This window comes from Puntigrus tetrazona, chromosome 16 (genome assembly GCF_018831695.1).
Source record: "Puntigrus tetrazona isolate hp1 chromosome 16, ASM1883169v1, whole genome shotgun sequence".
Taxonomy (NCBI): domain Eukaryota; kingdom Metazoa; phylum Chordata; class Actinopteri; order Cypriniformes; family Cyprinidae; genus Puntigrus; species Puntigrus tetrazona.
The window spans coordinates 24292380-24317054 of NC_056714.1; the positions used below are offsets into that span (position 1 = coordinate 24292380).

Sequence of the window (24675 nt, forward strand, 5' to 3'; positions counted from 1 at the left end):
GTTCAGCTTCTCAGAAAGCACAAGTTATTTCTCTCAGGCTTGAGCAGATAATTGGATGCCCTGCAGGTAAGAGAGCTCCTCAGTCATTTTGAAGCTTAGATTGAGTAGAGTCATATTACCGCTTTGGCATACATGGAGAGCCATGGGTATTGCTGAAAGCATCAGGAGGTAAAATTGCAAATGAATACAAAGTAAGATTAAAAATTCCTAGTTTACACCTCATATGCGCGCACACACAAAAAATGTTCACTACAATTTTTCTCAGTAAATTACAAATACGGCAAATAACCCATTGACATGAAATTCTGAAGATTGAAATGGTATTAAAATAATTTTTTATTATTCAAAAAAATTCTTTCATTTTCCTGTACGTGTTTTTATGTCCAAAGGCAACAACTAAGACTTCATTAGTGATTGTACTGATAGCCTAATAATAATAATAAAACATTAATAATACTTTAATATTGTTTTTGGCTTTGCTGCTGGGCAGATTGTAAATTTTAATCAACTTAAATGAGCTTTAAAATAAAAGCTTACAAAAAAAGTTTTAAATAAATATATAATGTGTATAGGCTGGACTGAAAGTTAGTAAAAAATACAGAATACAGAATAAAACTGGCAGCTGTGATTACCAAAATTAATCAAATTTAAAAAACTTTACATTAAAATTTTTTTTTCCAATTTTGTGTTTATAAAAACATCAAACCAGTGAACAGCCCTTGTATGCTGAATTAGCATATCTATATGATACTAATACTAAAATCCTGATACTCTTGAAACTTTAACATACTGACAGCCACCGTAAAAGCAGTTTATTTTAAATTGAAATGAGTATACATTGAATCCATGAAATCCATGCAGTAGAAAACTACTGTTGTGGACTTGAAATAATTGTTCTGTAGTATATCGGTTCTTCAGTTTGATGACCTTTGTGGCAATGAAATAAACAATTGTTAAAACACACACACAAAAATATTCAAAACACAAACACAACCAATCCTAACTGTAGAGCTCTAGCCCCCTTGCTGTGGATGAAGTGAGTCAGCTGTTCCCATGACAACTACATTTCACTAAGAGAATCCATTAGGACCTCTTGGATCATTTTTGCTGGGGTATCAAAGGACTGAGGCTCATTCTATCAAACATCTAATGTGTTCCATTAGACTTTAGCCATCATGACTTTAGAAGATGGATGATTGCTCTTAGTGCCCACTCATCTTTATAAAATATTAAAACCGGATTTGCTGAATCCTCCCTATAAAGATGATTCCCTAGATGCATCTAAGATCAAAAATAAATACACTTGGGCTACTCAGAATCAGTTAAGAGATTTAATTATTATAAATCATTGGTACAAACTGTCAGAGTTTGACTACGAAGACATAAACTATGACTAGACACAAGTTTGTCAGGAAAGAAGCGACACTTGAGTGAAAAGATATTATTCCAGTTAAATACCAACCAGATGTTCAGAATTTAGTGCTTTTCAATTATTCTAATTAATTAATTTAAGTTGTTCCTGGAAGCATTAAAAACAGGATGATTTAGCCAACTACCCAAGGCTTGAAGATGTTCATAGGCACTACATCTCTAACAAATATGTTGCCAGGCAGACAAGAGCATAATTGACTCTCAGGCTTCTTTTCATTCCCTAAACTTTCATGGCCTGAAAGCAACATCAATATTCCTTTATGAAGGCACTTTAGTAATAGAAGGACACCGGTGGTTGAGTGACTATAAGAGGATTGTGATATGACTCAATCAAGGAGTCACGATTGTATTGGAAATGCGCAAAAGAGGCAAACAAGGAGAAGGACTATAGTAATTCTAGGCTGATGTTGGTCATGAGTTGATTTCCTCCTGCTGAATAGAGAAATACGTCAGAGCTAAGAATGCTTTCTGAAATGCATATCCATCTAAAATAACAACAGAACAATAATCCGTTGCTATGTTACGCTCAAAGATAACAAAGCATTCAGAGGTTTTGATGCTGCTATCATCTCAAAGCTATATTTAATTCTGGCTGTTTGGGAACTTTTTGGAAGAATTGTAGTTTTTGGTGCTAAAGCGACATTGTTGAGTTGCTCTGCTGTTTATGAGAACAGTGAAACTCTAGGCAGTGAAAGATAGTGGCTATATATATATTTTAAATTAGGAATACGAATAGGAAAAGTCCAAAAGTGAAATTTACTCACCCTCCAAGATGAATTTGTTGCTACATCGAAAACAGATTTGGTGAAATTTTACATTGCATCACTTGCCCACTAACGGCTCCTCTGCAGTGAATGAAGAGTCAGTATGAGAGTTCAAACAGCAGATGAAAACATCTCAGTGATCAACAAGTAATCCACATGACCGTTAATTGATAACTTGTGAAGTCTATTAACTTTAAAACCGAGATCATAATTCATAGTAAATCTTTATTTTGTGGAAAAAGTCAGAATTTTGGTCTCTAGCACCAAAATCCACCAACATAATTTGTTAATAACTGTAAACAGTACATGGTCTGTGCATATTTCTCTTCTGATTCAGGAAAGACTTAACAGGAGAAAGGAATGTTATTGATAAGTGCAAGAGTTGTATAATAGAAATGTGCACAAGACATAAATTGATGGAGTCATTACTCATTGATTACTGTCATGCCTTATCATCTTTTTGAACCCTCATTCTGATGGCACCCATTCACTGCAGAGGATCCATTGGTGAGATAAAGCAAATTTCCCCCTAATCTGTTCAGACGAAGAAACAAATTCAATTACATCCTTGAATGGGTAAATAAGTTTTCATTTTTGAGTGAACTATTCCTTTGAACTATTCTCGTGGTAGAGCGTGGTTGCAAGACCCAGAAGTACTCTATAGGCCTATGTATTTTACCACTGTTTGATGTTCTTTGAAAAATCAGGGCAAACGAGTGTATTTCTAGCAGAAGCTCGCATGGTGTGAGAGACTGGATGGTCAGATCTAAATGTAAATGAGAGGTGATAGACAGATTTCTCAGTCTCAACGTACTGATGGCTGCCAGAAGATCTGTTCCAATATGTGGGCAGAAGGCTAGTTAGTCCCCGCTGGCCAGTCTCATCAATCTAATGCACCAGTCACCCGTGATCTAAGCCATAAGCCTTTCCAAAATCAAAAAAGAGAACCATCAAACTGTATATAATGCATATTTCATATGGAAATTTAATTTAGAATGAATAAGCCAAGCAAAGAAACTTGTATAATGAACAGTGTGGAGAGTTCATTATGCTAATGAAAATAACAAAATAGTGAGTACATATAACACACACACGCACAAATATATTAATAGTATATATTTTAATATAGTTTTTATATTACCCTTATATGTACCATTGTAAACTGTAATTGCAATAAAGGATGCTAACAACAACTACCTTACGCGATGGATTGGGGAAAAAAAACCCCGATGTAGTCAGTCAATCACTCACTAGAGGGAACAAATATTCGGTGACTTCATACTTGTTAGTTATGGTTAAAAATAATAAGAATTATATATATAAATAAATTTATTAACATTTCCAGTAAATGTAGAAAAAAATGTCACTCTAGGACTCCCACTAGCTTGAATTTATCAGTTCTGCTGATGACAAGAGGCAGAAACACTGATTAGATGCTAATGATATTCATGGCTTGTTCTGTCCCTCACATTCTAATGATAATTTAGCAAACCCATCGTCTTATCATGTACTGATCCTTGGGGAAAATGGGGCTTCATAACAATCCAATACATAATATCTGAGCATTATGCAATCTGTCTAACCACATTTAATGAAAATATAAGAACATTTACTAGCACATATTACTACGTGGTTGAATGAAATGTGTGGTGTTTACTTATTATTCAGTGTTTGCTGTTCTGTTTGCACCAGATGTACGATTTAATGGGCCTTTTAAAGAAAGAATCAGATAATTCGCATCAAGTGCTAATCTAGATAAGACCACTTAAACTTACCTGGCATTCAAACCAGTGATAAATATAGCTGCAATTACAAATATGTTGCCAGGATGAGACCCTGCATTAAGCATTTCAATCAGATGTGCATGCATTCATTATAAAGTTGTGTCAATAGCTAAGTTTTGACTGTTATGATAATCATTTTTGTTTGTTCTGCATGCATTATTTGATCTAGTGTTAAACCACGAGACAGTGTTATACTGAAAATAAATCTTGGTGGCAATCTTGGTGGCACACATTGGCAAGACATGTGGTATTTTTTCTTGGCAAGGCTTGAGTTTTTATGGCTAGACGTCAAAATTATATGTAAAGCCAGAAGATCAAGAATGTCTTATTATTCTGCCATCAACAGTTTAAAATATTATTTAAACATCATGCTAAAAGGCTCAAGATTTTATTTTGGCGAATATTCAATCGTTCTCCTGTCTGAAAGGCATATGGTCTGTTCATTCACAACTAAAGGATACTTTGGCTTATGATCAGATGGTTTAATGGGTGCATCTGGCTCTTGGACCTGTCAGACTAAAGCAGACTTCAGTCTGTTTGTGGCCAAGATCAGCATCTGGTCCGTGATAAACCTGCCATAATCACACATACAGGTATAACTAGTTGAAATGAAAAAAGTAAGCAAGCGTCTTTTAATTTGTCTTGGAAAAACTCATACCGAGAACATCCAGGAAAAGAAATGAAATGGTCCATGTCAGTTAATGATCCAATCTCTCTCATCAAGTCATATTTATAGAGCCATCTGTAACAACAGATTGTCTCTCAGTTTTGATTTCTACTGGCCAGCTAAAACGGTGACCTATGGGGCATTGAGCAAAACAGCCTGAGATCAGATCAAAGCTCGCGGTTGCGCCGAAAGTCACTATCTAACAGCTATAATACGGTGTCATTCATTATTCTAATGTCATTAGTCAAATGTAATTTCAGTCTCATTGAAAGTTGCTAGGACATGCTCATATTGCACTCCGAAACAGGATAATTCACTCCAAATGAATTGTACAATACTTTGTCTTCTGAAATCATGGAAGTGTGAAATCATTGCAGAATGTTTCATCATAAAAATAGAAATCTCGCTATATGTTGATCTTTCTTTCATTCTTTTAACATGCATAAAAAAAATCCAGTTTGGTGAATGATACAAAGCTTATGCAAAATGTAATTTTAATATATATCCATCATGAATTTTGGATCAAAAGTACAATGTTACAACAGAGGAGAGCCATTAGAGCCATCAGAGAGGATATTGTCAAGTGCATGAATTAGATTTTCCTCTGTTATATAATTTCATTTCCGCACAACCCCTGCAATTAGAAGTCATAGAATAGCTAAATTTTTCATGACTGAACTGATCATGTAATCACTTGAACAGGATTTCATTATCAAAATGTGTGCTAATTGCAAATTTACCCTTGAGGGTCAACGTTCTTTTCCTAAGTGGGATCTCAGTGGGGGTTCCAAGCACATGGCAATCATTAGTGTTTTACAGGATTAAAGTTTATGAGAAATGTGACTTGATACAGCGATGTAGACCAAATAAATATAGACGTACAGGAAAAAGGCTGGCCTATTACAAGTTGAATGAACTCAAGTGTCTTAAGAGGTACCAAAACAACACTGCAGTAACAGCTTGCTACTATGACTTAAATACAAAACCTCCAGATGGTGCCCTGTTTTTCAGGAAATTAAGCCAAGAGCAATGCTTGACAAAATTACAATCTTGACAAGTCTTGACAAATCTGTCACCAGCGAGGTCAAGAACTCATAACCATCTAAACACAAAAACAGCAAAGGTTAAGCATGGGTCATATCCATTAGTAATTATAATGTTTTTAATTTGATGTATTTGTTTTGGCAATTTTCCCTTTCAGGCTGGTGATAAGACCTACAGCAGTGTGGTTCTGAATTCAGAAAATGAATTTTGAGCAGATGCAGGGCTGTAATGATTCGTAATGACATCAAAGATTGTTATGAAGTACGACACGGCCATAAGGTTTGCTACAACGGTCACATTACTATAATGTGCAGTAATTTTGTCATCTGTTTCTTATCAAGATGCTATAAAGTCAATGTTTTCTCTCTCTAACCCAGCAAAAGGACCATCTTAAACCAGCAAAGGACCAGCATAAACTTGCATCCAGCTTCAAAACATACCTAACCAGCATATTCTGTTTTCTCAACAGGGTAAGAGCAGTTATACTGAAAATTAAATGTTTATTTTCAAAAGAAAAGTCCATATTTATACCATGGGTTTTTATGTTAGCTTCATATGTGGCCGCTAGTCCTGATAGCTGCACGGAAAACAAAACGTTAATATGAAGCTTTTATAATCACTAAAAGCTGTCACTTACTCAACAAGTTGCCCTAAAACCAGCCCGGTCTCATGAATGCGTATAAATAGTATGACAAATATAATCGAAACTCATACCGATACGCAAAAATGGACTTCGGCGTGCATGTCCAACTTTTTCATCAACGCGGAAGTAAGCCTATTGATGAGGCAGATTTCACGTGTATTTGACATAACATTTTTTGGCCTGCATATGATGCGCAGTTTTCGCGTACATCTACAAGACAAATCTAAACTATAAACACAAGCCAACGTAATTTTTTGCGTATCTATACCACGAGTTTTCCTTTTTATTTGGCGTACTTTTTATACCGACATTCATGAGATCGGGTAGGTATTTCATTATAATGCCAGCGTGCAGATAAAAATATTAAGCAGCGAGTGAATTCTGACAAACTCCTACGCCATGGCCGAACTAAAATGATAGATGATTAACAAGGGTGTAGAAGCACCTGACCCTGGTCTCATAAGCCTAAAAACGATATTTCCAGAAAAAAATATCCCTCAAATCTGATTGGTTGATTGGAATGTTGTTCCAAAATCAAGAATTTTGATACAGAAACCTCTTGTACTTGGTGAAATCACGCTCACCTTACTTGAACTATGTAGCCATGGAGTGAAAAAACCGCACTTTTAAAAGCAAAATAGCATGGGTAGTACACTTTGTGAGTGCGGACACAGTGGTTGCCATGTGTTCCACTAGACTCTGGAGAAAGTAGGAGCGCGCGCACAGCGGCTCGCTCAGTTGGAAGTCGAGTGCGCTCCTAAGAAGAAGAGACGAGAAAAGGAGGGCTGCGTAAAGTGACTGGTGGAGTTGACGTCCGTACAGCTGCCGTGCTTTATCTTTCTCTGTCTTTTAAATTTAAAGATACACGTTTATAATTTTTTTTAGAAGGCGTTGTAGAGGGAAAACGCATAATGGAGCCTCTAACGGTGACTGTTAGTGATTTTTCCGAGCGGTATCCTTCAGTTCTGTCAAACTCGAGCTTTGTGGAGGAACCAGCGGGACTTCTGTCCAACTGGAGCGGAGGCAGCAAGCCGAAGGCGGTAAAAGACAGCACTGCGGTCGCTATAGCTGTGTGCATCACCGCGCTGTACTCTGTCATCTGTGTGGTGGGACTGTTCGGAAATATTCTGGTTATGTACGGTGTAGTCAGGTAAGAGAAATAGCTTATTACAGTGAATACGTATTTCAGAAGTCTCAGAAAGTGGGGTGATCATTAACTCATCTTAATTTTGACATTAATGAGTACAAATATAACCACTTTGCCCCAGTTTTGTTGGTTTAAGTGCACGTTCTAAAGAGAAAGATGCACGCGTACAAATATTTCTCTTACATATAAATTTGAACGCCGGGAATTTAGCTACAGAGAATGTGGTGGAAATGGAATTTAGTTTGGAATCTAAGCAAATGGTGGAAGATGAAAGACAGGGTTTAGGAGTGTGATTTTGCAATGCGCTCATCCGAGGGTGGCTGTGAAAACCTTCCACTCAGCACCAATGAACAGAACCAGACCAAATTATATCACCCACAGATACGCCAGTTTAGCTCAGGGGTAGTTTTTGGAGGAAGAACAATTTTCACAGCATGCACCATTCAAAGCTCACTTGTGAAAGCCTCCGTTATCATCTGGCCATGTTATTTTCTTGCAGTTTACACTGTGACTATATGTAATCTGGATGAGTTTATGAAAATAAAATGAATACTTTTTTTTTTAAATACTCAAATCAAACACTATGTAATCTGCATTATATAATTGCATTAGGCAACAAAAATTTACACTTTTCATTTGTTTCATTTTTTTAATACACTAACCAACCACAGTTACTGTTTTTATTGTTTAAATAATATTTACCAAATTATTCATAATTTATTAATCTTTCCAAATTCTTCCTTGTAGCTTTTCTTTCTTTTTTTTTTTTTTTTTTTTTTGGAAAGTCCATTTTTTGGACCAGCCACTGGTCAGGTGTTTCTAATTGCACAAACAATTAGTACAGGCCTCAGAACATTAAAAAAAAAAAACTTTTACAAATTCAGTTTACAAATTCCCTACAGTTCCTTGTAATGTAAAAAACCCTGATGTAATGGTTATTGCACTTAACAAAGAATGCTCTCTTTGCACTTTATATGGAACATTACAATCCTATTCAAATCAATGTGATAAACAAGTTAGGTCAAAAGTAATCAGATTATATTAACTAAAACATATAATGAAATAGATTAAATTACTACTACTTTATCCTCATGTAACTTCAATTCAATAGCTGCTAAAATTTGTAATCTTCCCAGCACTGTATATATATGAGAAAGAATTAGTTCATTATATTGAGGTTCAGATCTTCTCTACAAAGCCAAAAGAAACAAATAAGAAAATATATTTGGCACAAAACACTTCATTAAGCTAAAAACAATTTATCACAAAGTATGCTAATATCAAATGTGTTATGTAATGAAACAAAAAATTCTATTTAATATTTTGATGTCCTTAAAGATTTTATGATTGTAAATATGAAAAGCTACTTAAAGCACCATTTGGGGCTCCTCAGAAACTCGATGTAGACCGCCAAACTATTTCGAAATGTTGTTTTTTAACAGAACCATAGACTGTCAAAGGCTCCACACAGCCAACCAAAGCTTATAAAGAACTTCAAGCACAAATACAGTATGAGTACAGTCAATCACTGGGAAATCATGTTACCAAGCATCATTTAGGCAAAAGAAAATCACGCAGGGTAAAAATCCAAAACCAAAAAGAGTCTGGTATGTTAACTCCAAAGGGTTCAGATCACAGAACTATTACAATTCAGCTAGATCACGTTTCTAATCTATTCACAGCACATATCTTCAGGAATACAAAGCCACTGCCTAAGAGGAACAATTTGAATGAGCTAATCATATTCGCAGTGCATGGATTGCCTGTCTTTCACAGAACCCTTTTCCCATTTGGAGATGTAAAAAATGTATCAGAAGAAAGTATTGCAGCATATCAGCCTAGAAGGCAGAAACTGTACAATAGTACAATAGATATCTAATGTAAAAAGAACTTAATAATCCCCTCTAAAGTTTATAACTGCAGACAGAAAACATGATATAAATGCATTTTAGATTGCAACCACATCAAAGTTTTTCCTCGCATTTTATTCCATTAGTTCTCATGCTGCACAAAAATACTTTATTTCTTGTTTTTTCTTCTTTCTTGTAAAAATGTTTAAATGTCCCAAAAAAGGAAACAGAAACACAATTACAAGAGATTTTTTTTTCTTGTCTTAAACACAAACATAACAAAATATGCTTAAAATAAATATATATAAATATATATATTGGTCTTTTATCAACAATACAAAAATAATCAATAAATTATATAATTATAAATCAATAATAAACCCCCATCATTCACATTGTGCCCACACCACCAAAAAATCTCAAGAAACATGGCTCTAAACTTTATTTTCCAAAGCAGGTTTATGACGAAAATGAATCACGTTTACAATAATTCATTGTATTAGGGAACATCCTAACACAATGAATTATTGTAAAGTGATTCATGGCAGTGCTAAATAAGAGCACTACTGGACAAAACATAGCAAATCAGTATTTCCCTGTGAATGAGGGACTAGTGTAAAATTAGAGATGCAAACATGACTCATGGATATACAACAAAACATGTTATGTGCTCGGTACAAAAGATATAATGGAACTTATAATAATGGATTTATTCATCTCACCACACGTACAGCCATATACAAAGAGAGGAATAAACTGTAGTGTCACTAATGGATGTGCTGTCTTCTCTCTTCTTCTCTGTGAGACTTCAAATGTCAAGTCCTCAAAGGAGATCACAGTGTGTGGGCACCAGACAAATCTCAAAGAGAGGATAATCAATGGATACCAATTTATGCCTTTGGCATTGGGTTTTTCTTCAGTAACTATGGTCACATCCATTCAAAGGATACCCCATCATTCATCAGCTTACTACTAATTTGGATAGAAAAAGATAAAAGAAAAAAGAAAATTATGAGCTCATTATTGTATTATATCACAGAGAGACACCTTCTGCTTGTAGATGTTGTAACTACATTTTATCACAGTTTCTGTTCTGACTGCCAACAAAATAGCTGTTTTAGCCAAATCATCCATTATATCTTTAATAAAATTACCTAAAATAATCAGTGTTCAAAAAAGTTACACAAAATCTTAAAAAGTAGAATAAAAATATATTTTCAAAATATATTGAGTAACTGTTTTAATGAAAAACAACCATAGAAAGCCAAGTTCTGATAAATAATATTTTATAATGATTTTATTAACCAGGATATATAAATGAAGCACATATAAATGAATAGGCATAATTTTCATAGGTTAACATTTTAATTCTTAAAATAAAAGCTGATTACAGAGTGGAAGGGGTTAAAAAAGCTAATACAGTCCTCTTTTTCCTTTTATTTTTTGAATTGATCATGCTGTTAATCATATCTGATATTTCTAATGAAAAGGGCAAAGCAGAGAAGAACGTCAAATCATGCACAATCAGTGCATGCTATTCATCTACATCTGTATTCATCAATGCTCATATCATCATTGCAAACCCAGGTGCAGCACATCGACATTCGAAAATTATGAAGTGCTCATCTTGCTGAATCACTCTCTTTTATTTTTCTTCAGGTACACGAAGATGAAGACAGCTACCAACATTTACATTTTTAACCTGGCTTTGGCCGATGCGTTAGCCACCAGTACTTTACCCTTCCAGAGTGCCAAATACCTCATGAGCACCTGGCCATTTGGGGAGCTCTTGTGTAAATTGGTCATTGCAATTGACTACTACAACATGTTTACAAGTATTTTCACTCTGACGATGATGAGTGTAGACCGTTACATTGCTGTCTGCCATCCAGTGAGAGCCCTGGACTTCCGCACGCCCATTAAAGCAAAGATCATCAACATCTGCATATGGATTCTATCCTCTGCTGTCGGCTTCCCAGTCATGATTATGGCCGTTACAGTGACAACCACAGGTGAGGAGAAAACAAGTGAAAAAAGTATTGTTATTCAATTCATTAAGTCAGTGAATTAATGGCCATTGCTCTGTTCGACACGTGAGTATTATATGGGTTTTTTTTAGCTCAGCAAACTAGATGTTAATATACGTACAATTAAAAACAAAACCACTCTGAATTGATGAACAGAGCAGCATGTCGTAGCGATTATTTGCTGAATTCATTATTCTATTTAAACAAATTGCTTTCAATACAACAAATTTAATGACTCGCTAATTAGGACAGTCACTCGTCTTGGGTCCTGAATGAATCAGCTTTTTATTTATGAAGTCAGTTGCATTATTAATTGCAAATTTCACACTGTCTAATAGGTACATTTGGTTTGAAACTTTGTTCACAACAGTAATTGCCTGTTTGTAAACAGTACTGTAAAGCCGCTTTGACACAACTTACAGTGTAAAAAGTACTATATGAATATTGGCTGTGATGCTTCACTGCCATTCGTAAATCCTCTCCAGAGGCCTCGTGGGATTGTAATATTCCCTTCGAGTGCTTAAAAATATAAAATGTTAAATTGAAAAATGTGCACTTAAAGAGCCCATACTATATGGGTTATGAAAGGTTCATATTTTGGTTTTAGGAGTACCCAACGACAGGCTTCAAAATTGCAAATTCAAAAAATGCTTTCATTGTCTTATAATGTGCGTTTATTTTAACCATAAAGATTTCTAAACGCTTTACTCAAATATAAATTTTTCTCCTTTGCATGATGCTTTGCGCTATGCGGTCAACGAAGTCAACCAAGGCTCATTAGGCGATCGCCTAATGAGCCTTGATTGACGCTCGGTTGACCGTACGACAAATTTTTGTCATACGTTTGTTTACTAAATAAGCCCCAATAACAGAGTGCAATTTCAGTTTTAAACATTACACATTGCATTAAAGGTAGTTTTCAAAAATCCATAAAAAAGGCACTTTAGGTTTTTCACAAGACTACTGGTTTATGAATTCGGATGTACTAGGCTGCTTGTCATACTATTACAAGGGATGCAGGAAGTCACTTGTTGTCATTTCGTGCAAAGATAAAATTTGTGCTATTTTAGTGCTCTTGGAATGCTGCAAGGCCAACCAGATTTGAAACAAATACAGGAAATAACTGTTAAAAAAAGTCACCGAATTAAAACTGATCGGTAAATTCAACTAAGAAATGCCTCCCATCTTATCTTCTTTTCCATACATTCTTCACAGACAAAACAGTCTGCATGTTGAAATTCCCAGACCCGGATTGGTACTGGGATACTGTGACCAAGATCTGTGTTTTCATTTTCGCCTTTGTGGTTCCCGTCTTGGTCATCACCATCTGTTACGGCCTGATGATCCTTCGTCTCAAGAGTGTTCGCTTGCTGTCCGGCTCCAAAGAGAAGGACAGGAACCTCCGGCGCATCACTCGTATGGTATTGGTTGTGGTGGCGGCCTTCATCATCTGCTGGACCCCCATTCATATCTTCATCATCATCAAAACTGTAGTGGAGATCAACCATAAGAATCTGCTTGTGGTGGCGTGCTGGCATCTGTGTATTGCTCTGGGCTACATGAACAGCAGCCTCAACCCGGTCCTGTATGCTTTTCTAGATGAAAACTTCAAGAGGTGCTTCAGAGAATTCTGCTTGCCCTTTCGTTCCCGCATGGAGCACAGCAGCTTTTCCCGAGCCCGTAGCGCCACGAGAGAGCCCATCTCGGTGTGTGCCAAGTCTGAATCGATAAAACAGCCCACATGACTAGACCTGGAACACATGCCTCCTGATACACAGCCGAGGACACGGAAAGATCTGCAGTCTGAGGTCACCCAGATCTCCACCACTGAGTTTTAAGCTCCTTTGAGGTAAACATAACTTGACAAGAAGTCCATATACTGAAGGCAAAATGCCATATTGGTTTATCAGTCCTTTTTTTTTATCCTTTTCTACCTTTCTTAATTTCACTTTGTGGAAAAGCAATGGATGGCTCGCTGCAAAATGAGATCATTTGGACCAATGTACAGTAATCATGTTATGGAAAAAAGACGTGGCCCTGAATGGTCAACAGGAAATCTACGTTCATTAGTGGTATATAACCGATCAAAGTGGATTCCCATAATCAGATTTTTAAATGAAAGCCAGTGTGTTTCCCTGGAAATGGTGTACTTGTAACTGAAATACAAGTGTCCAAACAATGAACTAAATACACTAATTAATTTTCTCAATTAATCAGCTGTAATATTTTAAAGAAAGAAGTATTCTTGAACAATGAAAATGCACAGAGGTATTTCTCCACTCCATAATAAAATGATTTCATGAGACCTGAGGATAAAGATATATGGAGAAAGAGAGAGGTGTTTGAAACAGAGGATGGAGCAAAATGTCATCTCAAGGTTTGCAGGATAGATTTGCATGGATGACAGGGCTCCTTCCCTCAGGATGGCCGTTTAAACACACTGTTATATAAACTTTTGACACATTATTCATTTCTTGGTGTTTGATAAGGTGTCATTTTGTAAATTTGTTCTACTAGTGAAGGTGTTTGAAGACCTTTGAGGATGAAGTATACAGTGTTCATACTGGGAGCATACAATAGGTGTAGATGTGCTCTAAGTCTATTACAGAGGAGCTTTTAGATATTTTCATCTTAGTTCTTTGTAATGAAGTATTTAGTGCAACCGTTCTTGCATTTCATTGCCATTACCACAGAACAGCTGTTTTTTGACCTTCTTCAAATTCCAAAGTTGAAATGACATTTAATGAGTCATTTTGTGATATTAGCGTTTGATTCTAAATGTCAGCTTTGTTGTAAAAAGGAGAGTGATTTTAGTTTCTTAAGCTGTTATAGACAAACTTTTTCCAGTCAAAGATGTTTTTGTATTAGCAGTGAATATTGCTTTGCTGTAGAACCTTGTATGTACTTTTGTGCAGCTGTTATAGATATTTTCTCATGATTATATTTTTATGGATGCACCACAATTAGACATCACAAATGTCAGTGTTTATGTTGTGAAAGCTGAAAAACAATTACACTTTTCTGTAGATTGCATGAATGTTGGGAAAAAAATAACCTGCGTCTAAAAAAACCCTTTACTACACACATGACAAGCAAGACTTCTAAGATACACATTCATCTCACCAAGATATACATTTATCATGTCATTATCTATTGAATGATAAATAAGCTTGTCAACCTTTTAAGGTGTTTTAAAGAGTGGTTTGGTAAAATATAACAAAAGCCTTAAAAAAAGAGAAATGAAAAACTACTATGCTAATTTTCTGCAGGTACTTGTAAAGGTTAGAGACTCAAGCACTGTTACATAATCTCTTCAGCAGACAACCTATAGACCCCTGTTATGAAATATACTCGATAAGTGCTTTTGAAACAAGACAAAAATAAAATGAGGTTGTTGTATAATGACTGTTGACCAAATCGTTTGCATTTTTGCTTACTTTGTCGTCTGTGTAGTCATATGAAACTAAACGTTGTTTCACCCAGGCTTGTGTGTTTGTATATATATATATATATATAATTATTATTAACATTTTTAATAATAATAATTATGCCATCATCTACTTCCATTGTACCATTGTGTGGAAATACAATATGGTAAAGCTGGGTGTGAGGAAGTGAGGACACGTCTTATATAATTTAAAGAATCAACAGCCTCTGCTAATACTTAATTTGTTTGTCATTAAACAGCAGTTTTGGATTTAACTATTTTTTTAACTATGAGTTTACACCGAAAAAATTCCATGTTTTATGAGAAATCACTGATTTTTTGCGACGTAGAATTTATTTTACGGCACTTCTCATTTATTTCTATAGTATCCGTAAATGGCGATTGACTGTCGCACATTTGCGCTCTGTTTGATATTCACGTGACTTCAGTGCTGTAATGTGCTTGTTTATCAAGGCACACGTTATCCGAGCTGACCGCTACGATTTCTCCAACGGTAAGTAATACGGAAATAACACAAGCTAACATTAAAGCTATCCACCGTAATTACTACAGCGTTATATTTACGCCTTGCACTCGCTTGACTGTAGGGGGCTCCAAAGTCTTAAAATTCTGTAACAGGTCGACTTCTCAAACATTGTTTGCGTGCTTTAAGGGCACTTTAGGAAGGGGACGCCATTTGTAGAGATGTTCTAAACTAAAGTGAGCAACTTAGTCCCTTCACGAAGGGCCCTACCACAAAACGCAGGGCCACCAGTTGCACCGCGCAAATGATGTCCCCGAGTAAGACACAGACGATATTTAAAGCTGTTGTATGTACGTTTTTGACTCTTTTAAAGCAATAACATAATGTGCTTGAAGATATTTAGGAAACTTGTTACGTTAACCTAAACTTGTTAGGCTATAGCCAGTAATTGCACTCTGAAATGCGCATATCGGGAAGGTTTAGGGCTGGGAACGCAGTACTCATTTCCACCGCTAACCGGCAACATTACATCCTGCACCTTTATTCTGAACGATCCTGCCCACTTCCAGTTGTTGGAAAACACAGCGTATTGCTGTCAAGGAATCATGTTAAAGATATAATAATATCATCAACTACGGGCACTAAAAGTACTATATCTCACCCAAACCTGTCAACAAGGTTAGCCAGTAGTTGTGAATCACAGGTGTTTTATATGAGATGAGGACATGACTGCATCCAGTGCAAGAACTTTCAATTTGTAATATTACTTAAAATTATGTTATTTATCTGTTATACTGAGAGAGACCTTTCTTTTTTTTATTTTGATTTTGAGGTTTATTTTGGTTTTAGCAAATCAGCTCTTTCTTGCGTTGTTAGTTTTCTGTGCCTTGTCTTGGACTTTTACATAATTCCTTTGGTGTTTGTAGTCAGTCTGCATCTAATCTTGTTCAGCTCTAGTACTATGCCTATGTCTATTTTCCCCAGCTTCTCCACGTTACAGTTGTTCATTGCCATGTATCTGTGCCATCTAGTGCATCTTTGAGTCTATATTTAGTATAAGCAAAATACTTAAGTACTGTTAAAATTAGATACTCAAATCTTATTAGTCATGTTGTTCTTGTAAAGTGTAGCGAAATAATTTTCACTGTAAGTTATTAGTACTTTTCCTCAATTATGGTTTTCACGTACTATTTACACCTCTTCAAAGAGGGTATAAAACAGGTCCTGAAACTCTAATATGTTGACTGTCATCAAGTCAAGAGTGAAACTGTGCTCTTAATGAGTCCAAGCCGGTTGTTTTTTTTCCAGCATAACCGAAAATAGCGATCCTATTTACTGTGGCTTTCTGTATGTGAAAGGAGCGGAAGCAGTTCACCTGTTATATTTGAGTAGCGCCCTGACATTTAAAGCACAGGCATATTCCTTGTGCCATAGTAAGGATAATGAACTCTGTAAATGGCTGTGGGAGGATACAAAGTCTCAACCGGCCAACAGACACAAATACAGAAACAGATGAGCAAATGGCCTGAATAACGAACAACATCATTATGGTCAGCGAATGTCGCTTATGTGCTTCTCCAGTTCCTCGTGATTGAGGTTTGGAGTGTCAGTTACATAATGGCATAAACAGCAGATCACAGAGCAACGCTGTTTATAGTGGGTGGAGGGAAGCATCACGAGGCTCAGTAATGACAAGAGACACAGCATGCCAGCTAGATTGATCAGGAGGATCACACTCTGTACTAAATTGCGCTCAACCCCATTCAGTGTCCTTATGAGATGCATTATTAACAAGCTGCCAGCTAAATCAGAGTCAGCATAGATTTTACACTCAATGCACATTGTTATACATTTGCCAAGAGATTTTTTAACGTGCTAAATCAAAAAAGTAGTATTCCTTTGAAGAGAAAATGCTTAGCTTCTTCAGTTGCTATATATATATATATATATATATATATATATATATATATATATATATATATATATATATATATATATATTAATTTATTGGGCTAAGTGTCACACACTAGCTAAAATAAAATATATGCATAAATATTAAAAACATATATTTGGTCAGTGATGCTCAAGTTTAGCTGTTCCCATGTAATTTATCTCAGGGGATGTAGTAAAATCATGCCCATTTGCAGTAAGATCAATCTTCCATTAAGCAAGGGTTGCTCTGTTCAGTTTCCAGAGCGACCGTCAAAATGAGATGCGGTACAATAATGACTGGTCTAATGGTTAAAGGCATCCTGATGTTATAAACATATAATGCACATCGCCTGAAAGATGTCAACATTTTTAAGTTATAATGCTCCCTCCCTCTCTTTTTTTTTTGAAAAAAACAACAACAAAAAAAACATGAACAGCTTTCTGATGTCCATGTGACCAATTAGATCCTGCTGCAAAATCTGAGGTGAGGAAAATATTTTCCACTTAAAATTCTTGATTGCGTGAATTACATTTAAAATTTCACCAGTGAAAACTTCATGAACAAAAAACGCTCCAGTTGTTTGTGATGAATAGGCTATGTGGTTTTAAACTTTTTTTTTTTTGAAGAAGAAGAATTCACAAAAATACTCTGTGCACCTTTAAAGAGTAAGTGCCACCATGTGCCACTTTTGGGGCATTAAAAGCTCACAAAGCACTGCTTTAAATGAAATCGACCAATCACCAGAGGGGTTTAGAAAAATAAATCGATGGACAAATCGTTTAGGAGAGGTCGAACAAATAGGGTAAAAATAAATGTATATTTAAATTATATATTATTACTACATTTCATGCATGTCATCTGTTGTTTAGGACTCCCAAAACCAAAACTTGCACCTTTTACAACCCATAGCTTAATAGGGGCACTTCAAACAATTGCCTGCTGTGAAAGTTTTGAAACCGCATGAGTCAGTTATACATTTGCGAATCAAACACATTTAATGTAGCTTGCTGGCATTAAAAAATAACATTTAAAGCCAGTGCCCTGTCCACTTCTCAGTGCAGCTGCCTCACACCGGGCATCAGAAAACATTGATGACAGCATTAAACGATGGTGGTCAATTAAGTGCTTGCAGGAGAGGCTGTTAGCATTTCAAAGCTTTCAGAGAAAGTGGGCCTTGAAGGGCTTTTCAACTGAAATACCCCACAAAGTCTCTCAGCATGACTCACTGTGGGCTGGAACATAAAGACCAGACCAGGAGCACAATACCATTTCCCCTTCATGGATGCTGAAGTGCTGCTTTGATCTGCAAATTTTATCAATAGTGATCAAATCATTTCCAGTCTCAAGTGTTTTCAACAATTTAGGACATACTTACGTAAGCATCAACTTCGACATTTCATATGTAAGAGAGTATACATAAATGTCTGTTTGCAATCATAGGGCCAGTTTATAGAATTCAGGTTAATGTAAACAATCTTTTTTTTGTTTCCTCCATCTGTGGAGCATAAATGCAGGCATTTCAGAGACGGAGACATTAGCCATCAGGCTAATTAAAATAGAAATTCTCAATCCAAACACGTGTAATGAACATACTAAGATGTAAGCAACTAAACTGAAGATCACCGTTTCAGTCTTGAGAGCACATCGCTGCCATCCAGTGGATAAACAGCACAAATACAAAGAAACATTTAGTGAAATGATACTTTAAAATACCTTTAAAAGGAGCAACTGAAAGAACTCAAACATTTTATAACTTTAATCATCCTTATGTCAGAAATGAATTCTAGAAAAAAAAAAAAAAAAAAAAAAAAAAAAAATCTGTCTAAAATCAATTTACTTATTAGCATGCCACATTTAATCTCCTCTAAATGTGTGTGCATTTTTTTAAACAAGTAATCATACATCAGATTCTGTAAAACCTCATTTTTATTAAGTGTCCACAGGGCCAGCAATGCATGGATACATTAAGTCGTTTCATTTTAGGAAATAGGAAAATAGTTTAACACTGCAAGGCGCAGGAATACCAAATCAGTTTTTTTTTTGTTTTTTTTTGGGTGAGTGATATTAGACCTGCTACCGTAAACCTTTTATTGCTCAGACCAAAATGTGGATTTTAAAAAAAGAAAAAAAAAAAACCAAAACATTTTCCAAGACTTCTCTAAAAGACGTATTAAATCAGCTCATACATGCATACAATCACTCACGACAGGCGGTCTCCAGGAGGCATACTAAAGAACTTTGTTAAAAAGAATTAAGAGAAAAAAGAAAAAGAAACAAAAAAAAGTGTCCATAAAAAAGATCTGATCATCTACCGGACCGTATCCAGTGAATGTTTGGACTTCCCATAAAGCGGGATAAAAAGGTTTAATTAGATGATACTCATCCTACCCTCTCCCCTCATTTGCTGACTTAGCTCAGCACAGGAAGCATTACCAACCCCAGACTCCCCCGATCATGATCAAGCTATAGGTTACAGATACCACTGATACAGTAGTTTGGCTCAGCTGTCTTTAGTCAAGAAGTTAAAGATCAGCTCTCCTGCTTGTCTTTGACCAGCAGGACTGTGTGCTGCCCTCCACTGGACACGGATAGAACTACACGGTTCTCCAGCTGCTTGCCTGCCATCTCCACTGGGCTCCATTCATCCTCCTCCTCTCCTGTACCCAGCTGCAGGTTGGTGCCCATGCCCCAGGAAAAAACAGAGCCTGGCCAAAAGATAGCAATGTTAGAAAACTAAAACGGCTCTGATGATCAAAACAAGCCAACCGTACGTTCTGTTATTTGGTCCTAAAAATAACCTGCTCTGATTGGTGCAATTAATGTAATTAGAGGTTGAAGATACATTTGCGAACAACACACACATTGCGTCATTTGAGGCATTTGCCATTTTAAACTACAGGCACAAACAATACTAAAACCTAACATGAATTCAATCCACCGTGTGTTCTGATGAGATGGTTAAAACAGGACAGAAAATCTCTGATTGCTGCAACAACAAAAAAAAAATTAAGTAAAAATCTAACATAATTGGACTTGTTGAATGAGTTTAAATTAGTGCTCTCAAAAAAAAAAAAAAAAAAAAACATTACCCCCAAAATAAAAGCTTGTTTACATAATATATACTCAGTACACATACATATTGTATATAGAATACATACTTAAATACTTTCAAAACATTTGCTAAATGTGTGTGCATTCAAATTTATATATTTATAATATATATTGTATTTATATAATACAAACATGTATTAATTTTTTTTTTTTTACGCCATACACAATGATATATTACACAAACTTATTTTGGATGATTAAATTTGACAAATCATTTGTAAGATTTTAACTAGTGCTATTGCAAACAATCATTTTATTTAACTTTCTACCAGAATCCTGAAAAGCAAAAAAATTAAAGCAGCACAACTTAACTATGATAAGGTCTGAACAATTTTGTAGAGGCAAAAATATTTAAGATTAGGCAAAATGAACCCAAAGCCAAAAGAATCCGTTTTGGTTACAGTGGTCGGAGATCAGGGAGTGAAATGTAAAAGCACCAGGATAGGATGCAGTCTCACCTTGTTTAGTGACAGCGTAGCTCACAGAGGCACCACAGGCAACCATCTGAACGTCACTGATCCCCGTAACCGCCGTGGGCTCACTCTTCTCCCCCGCATCCTTCCCCAGGCCCAGACGGCCATACTCCGCCCGACCAAGACTGTACACTTGTCCTGTGGATGAAGACAGCAGATCAATTTTGGACCATTGGTAAAACATTAAGATGTTGATGTAATGTCAGTTTAATGCAAGAGTAACACAAACAAGATTTACAGATGAATCACCTTCTGAATTCAGGCACAGTGTGTGATGCTGCCCCCCAGAGAAGCCCACCCAAGAGGTGGTGGAGTTCTTGAAAGAACTGAGTTTCACAGGAACAAAGCAGGTGTTTGTGCTTTGGGTGCCTGTATAAAAGGAGCAAGAAGAAAAATTCTCTACAAATTCAGAGAGATTATTTTATCTTCAGGACTGAGTGAGCTAGGAGTCGTACCAAGCTGGTGGTAATTGGACAGGCCAAATCCATAGACGTGCCCCTCTTTAGACACAGCAAAGGTGAAGTACGCTCCACAGAAGACATCAGTGAAGACAACCTTCCCCCGTGGCTTAATGATAACCATCTGTGGCTCCAGCAGCCTCACTGGGGAACGGAAAATAGTTGTTATAAGCAGCACAATGATTTTCAGCTCAAGAAATCTCTAATTGTTTTTGAAGGATTATGTAGCATTAAATACTGCATTTCATTTACTGCAAATTCAGCTTTCAATTATAGGTAGAAACTACAGTGACAGTTTAATCAAAACAGAGATACATACTCAATCCCTTCCTTCCTCCACGGTTAGCAAAGTGCTCAGCCACACGGCCCAGCTGTCCTTGTTCTCCACATCCTGAGGTGTACAGCTCTCCATTCACAGTCATCATCACCAAGTGGTCATTTCCTTTAGATTGAGGGCAAAAACATTGCTAGGCAGATTATTTGCATAGACAATGGCGTAAAGGTAGAGCATGAATTCCTATGACCCACCTGAGACTATTTTAACCACAGGCTTGTCTATAGGAACTTTGACAGGCAATGTGCATTTTTTCATAGGTTCCAGAAGTCCAATGACACCATTATTGTCCTACAATAGAAATGATAAGTCATTCAAAATTGCTACAACGTTACTACTTGCACAATATAAAAATGTCTATACTCACTCTAAAAGAGCCCCAGACATAGACAACCCCGTCCTCCGTGAGTGCAGCTGTGTGACTGTCCCCTGCAGAAACCTGCACCACTTTTTCACCAAGGTCCACCTTGGCTGGCACCATCTCTGAGCCTTCCTCTGACGTGTCACGTCCCAGAGCGCCCTCATCATTACAGCCAAATGTATAAATCTACGCAAGGATCAGAAGGATGAGATAAAATAACACTGAACGGTCTTGTTAGTGGGCTGTGCGCAAAGCTTGCGATTCATTTCTTTTGTACTTACATTTCCTGTGTCGCTGAGGCAGACAGTGTGCATGCCTCCAGCCACGGCCTGCACAGTACCCTCAGGAAGAGTCACCAGAGCCGGTTTCTTCCTCTCCAGCACATCCTCTCCCAGGCCAAGCTGCCCAACATCACCCTGCCCCAGAACAAGCACCAGGCCCTTCTCCTGCCCATGACTACCGTGAGAGACTGCAAACAAGACACAAAAACAGAACGCATGAGATTTAGATCTTACGGAAAAACTTGTGGTCAAATAATAACAAATGCACAAAAAGACTAACTGTGATCTGTAGTACCTCATTCAAGCATTGATATAAATGAGTATATTTACGGAAAGAATTGTCTTTACAACCATTCATGAAGACTGCGGCACAATTTAAACAAAAGAAAGGTCTAGCATTTCATTGTAGCTCATCTAAGATAATCTTTCCGCTAAATTGCCCCCAAAAAACGTCTACAATGCAAGTTGGTTTAATCAAAGGTCTGGCTATAAGAAAATAGAGATTTACCTTTCTGTTTTTTCACAACTGTTGAGTCCTCAGTTGCTGAAATTGTGCGTCTCTTTACAGCTTTTTTTGCAGGCATGGTGACTCAATTCTTGACCAAACCTAAAATTGGAAATGCTAACAATCAAGCAACTTCGTGTATACATACAAATAGTAAACAGAAAGAAACGTGTGTGTGTGTGTGTGCGCGCCAAACTGAACTGCATCTGAGGCCTACACGTAAATCAGGCCTGGTTTGTTGTAATGTATAGGAAAAGGTTCATTTTGCTTTCAAATCCTCAAACTCCTATGAAACAAATAAAACTTTCCAGGACCTGCACTGCTGTACACATACCGCCTGTATATAGCCTCTGCTTGTTTGGGCATCAATTGCTAAAATGCTGCCAAGTTAGGCAACTGGCTAGGTTTTGAAACACAGCCATTCTGTTTTCTGGCGCTGACTTCACGCTCCGTGACTGACAGCGACAAATGCTTGATGGCGGTTTATTGGCCAAACACGGCATTGGAAAGAACGGGCTCTTACTTTTTAGGGTTTATACATAATTGAAACGCAGGAAATGGTTTAAACATGGCGGAATAAGATCTGAGCTCAAGTTCAACCCGCTGAAAGTTTAAACACATCGAGCCTTATGCAGTGACACCATGGAGTCCGAGGTCGGTTCAAACCCGTAACATTTGGTTTGACGATTAGTCATTTCATAAATCACTGCTCACAAAATCCAACTACAGTTTAAATAAGATTAAGACCAATGAATGAATTAAACAGGAGCAAACATGCCCGCTGTGTATAACGGCTCACTTGCAGTTGCAGTCCAAAGCACTGTTTGTATTACATTTCCTGGTTTTCAGGGAGACTTATACTTATTATCTTACCGTCGGAAGGCAGCACAGATGAAAATCTACAATTATGAGTAAAAATTGCCCAGGTTCAACGCTTTTGCTTGTTCGAGGAGGTTTGTGAACATAAGTAACTCCTTGAGAGAATGAAACGCACGCGTGTCTCACTCCGGCACTACTTCGTGGGTTTCACTGGAATGGCGCTAATAAACTAAATCGCACGCGCCACCTATTGGAAAGGCGGGTTGGGAAATGCTGTGCTTGATTGACAATCGTCATTTCACTATCAAATTTTTACTTTTTTTTTTACTTGATCATTTTTACACTGTTGTTTAATAGGGTTATGCTAGTTATGGTCAATTATTTTAGAATAAATTATAAAATTTTTAGAATAAATTATTAAATTTAAAAAATGTTAGTTTTTCTGTAATTGTGTTATGTTTTTATTAGGATATTATTACATTTATATTTAGCTTTATTTTTTTATTTCAGTTTTAGTAATTTTACTACAGATTAAATTTCATATAAAAAGTAGACTACTTTTAGAAGCTGAAAATAAAATAGGCTACTGAAGTATAATTTACAATAAAATTCTGTTCTACGGTCTTTCTAATTCAAGGTTTCATTCAGTGTTTAATTCTATATTGTTTGCCATTTCTCTATAATTATTTGTGAAATTTACTAGCGAAAAATTAAAAAGCAAACATTATTAAATATTATTATCAGCTTTATATCAGTACCCTAAATGTATTTTTGTTTTAGTTTTGGCTTACAGTAGCAACATGGGTCAGACACCGGGAATCATTGTCTCTTTTTACAATGCATTATGCACATTTGTAATTCCATTTTTTTAAAACTATGATTTCTCATTTTTGAAATATAATTAATCATTATTTGGACAATATTTTTAAAAGAAAAGGCCTACAAGGACTATAATGCATCTCTGAGTAACATTTTTATTTATGAAGAATAACCCAGAATAACGTGTGTGCACAAAATGATCACAATGTAATAAGAAACCAAGCATTTGTACGAAAAATGAGATCAACACAAACATTATCGGTAAGCATTTTAATTTAGATTTAGTGGTGTTTACATCTAAACAGCAAATTTA

General features: G+C 36.3%; 2 protein-coding genes across 2 annotated transcripts; one reads left to right on the top strand and one right to left on the bottom strand.

The window, feature by feature from the left end:
* The first annotated feature begins 6955 nt into the window (after positions 1-6955).
* Positions 6956-14762, top strand: oprd1b (opioid receptor, delta 1b). Its single transcript, XM_043261340.1, has 3 exons — positions 6956-7483; positions 10990-11342; positions 12573-14762. Exons 1-3 carry the CDS (start codon positions 7245-7247, stop codon positions 13100-13102), a joined length of 1122 nt encoding a protein of 373 aa, XP_043117275.1. The 5' UTR covers positions 6956-7244; the 3' UTR covers positions 13103-14762.
* A 4347-nt stretch (positions 14763-19109) lies between these two features.
* On the bottom strand, positions 19110-23753 carry rcc1 (regulator of chromosome condensation 1). The gene is made up of 10 exons (XM_043260102.1): positions 23598-23753; positions 22728-22826; positions 22220-22407; positions 21945-22124; positions 21772-21868; positions 21563-21685; positions 21241-21387; positions 21035-21154; positions 20771-20923; positions 19110-19906 (listed from the first exon to the last, which is right to left on the bottom strand). The coding sequence occupies exons 2-10, from the start codon at positions 22801-22803 to the stop codon at positions 19731-19733; spliced, it is 1260 nt and encodes a 419-aa protein (XP_043116037.1). The 5' UTR covers positions 22804-22826; positions 23598-23753; the 3' UTR covers positions 19110-19730.
* Between the last annotated feature and the right edge of the window lie 922 nt (positions 23754-24675).

Excerpts from the sequence above, each read along its gene's own strand:
- oprd1b (XM_043261340.1), top strand. The coding sequence starts at position 7,245 with ATGGAGCCTCTAACGGTGACTGTTAGTGATTTTTCCGAGCGGTATCCT. Across the intron at positions 7,484-10,989 it reads GTTATGTACGGTGTAGTCAG|GTACACGAAGATGAAGACAG; the intron begins GTAAGAGAAATA and ends ATTTTTCTTCAG. Across the intron at positions 11,343-12,572 it reads CGTTACAGTGACAACCACAG|ACAAAACAGTCTGCATGTTG; the intron begins GTGAGGAGAAAA and ends CATTCTTCACAG.
- rcc1 (XM_043260102.1), bottom strand. The coding sequence starts at position 22,803 with ATGCCTGCAAAAAAAGCTGTAAAGAGACGCACAATTTCAGCAACTGAG. Across the intron at positions 21,869-21,944 it reads ATGTCTGGGGCTCTTTTAGA|GACAATAATGGTGTCATTGG; the intron begins GTGAGTATAGAC and ends TTTCTATTGTAG. Across the intron at positions 21,388-21,562 it reads TGGAGGAAGGAAGGGATTGA|TGAGGCTGCTGGAGCCACAG; the intron begins GTATGTATCTCT and ends TCCGTTCCCCAG.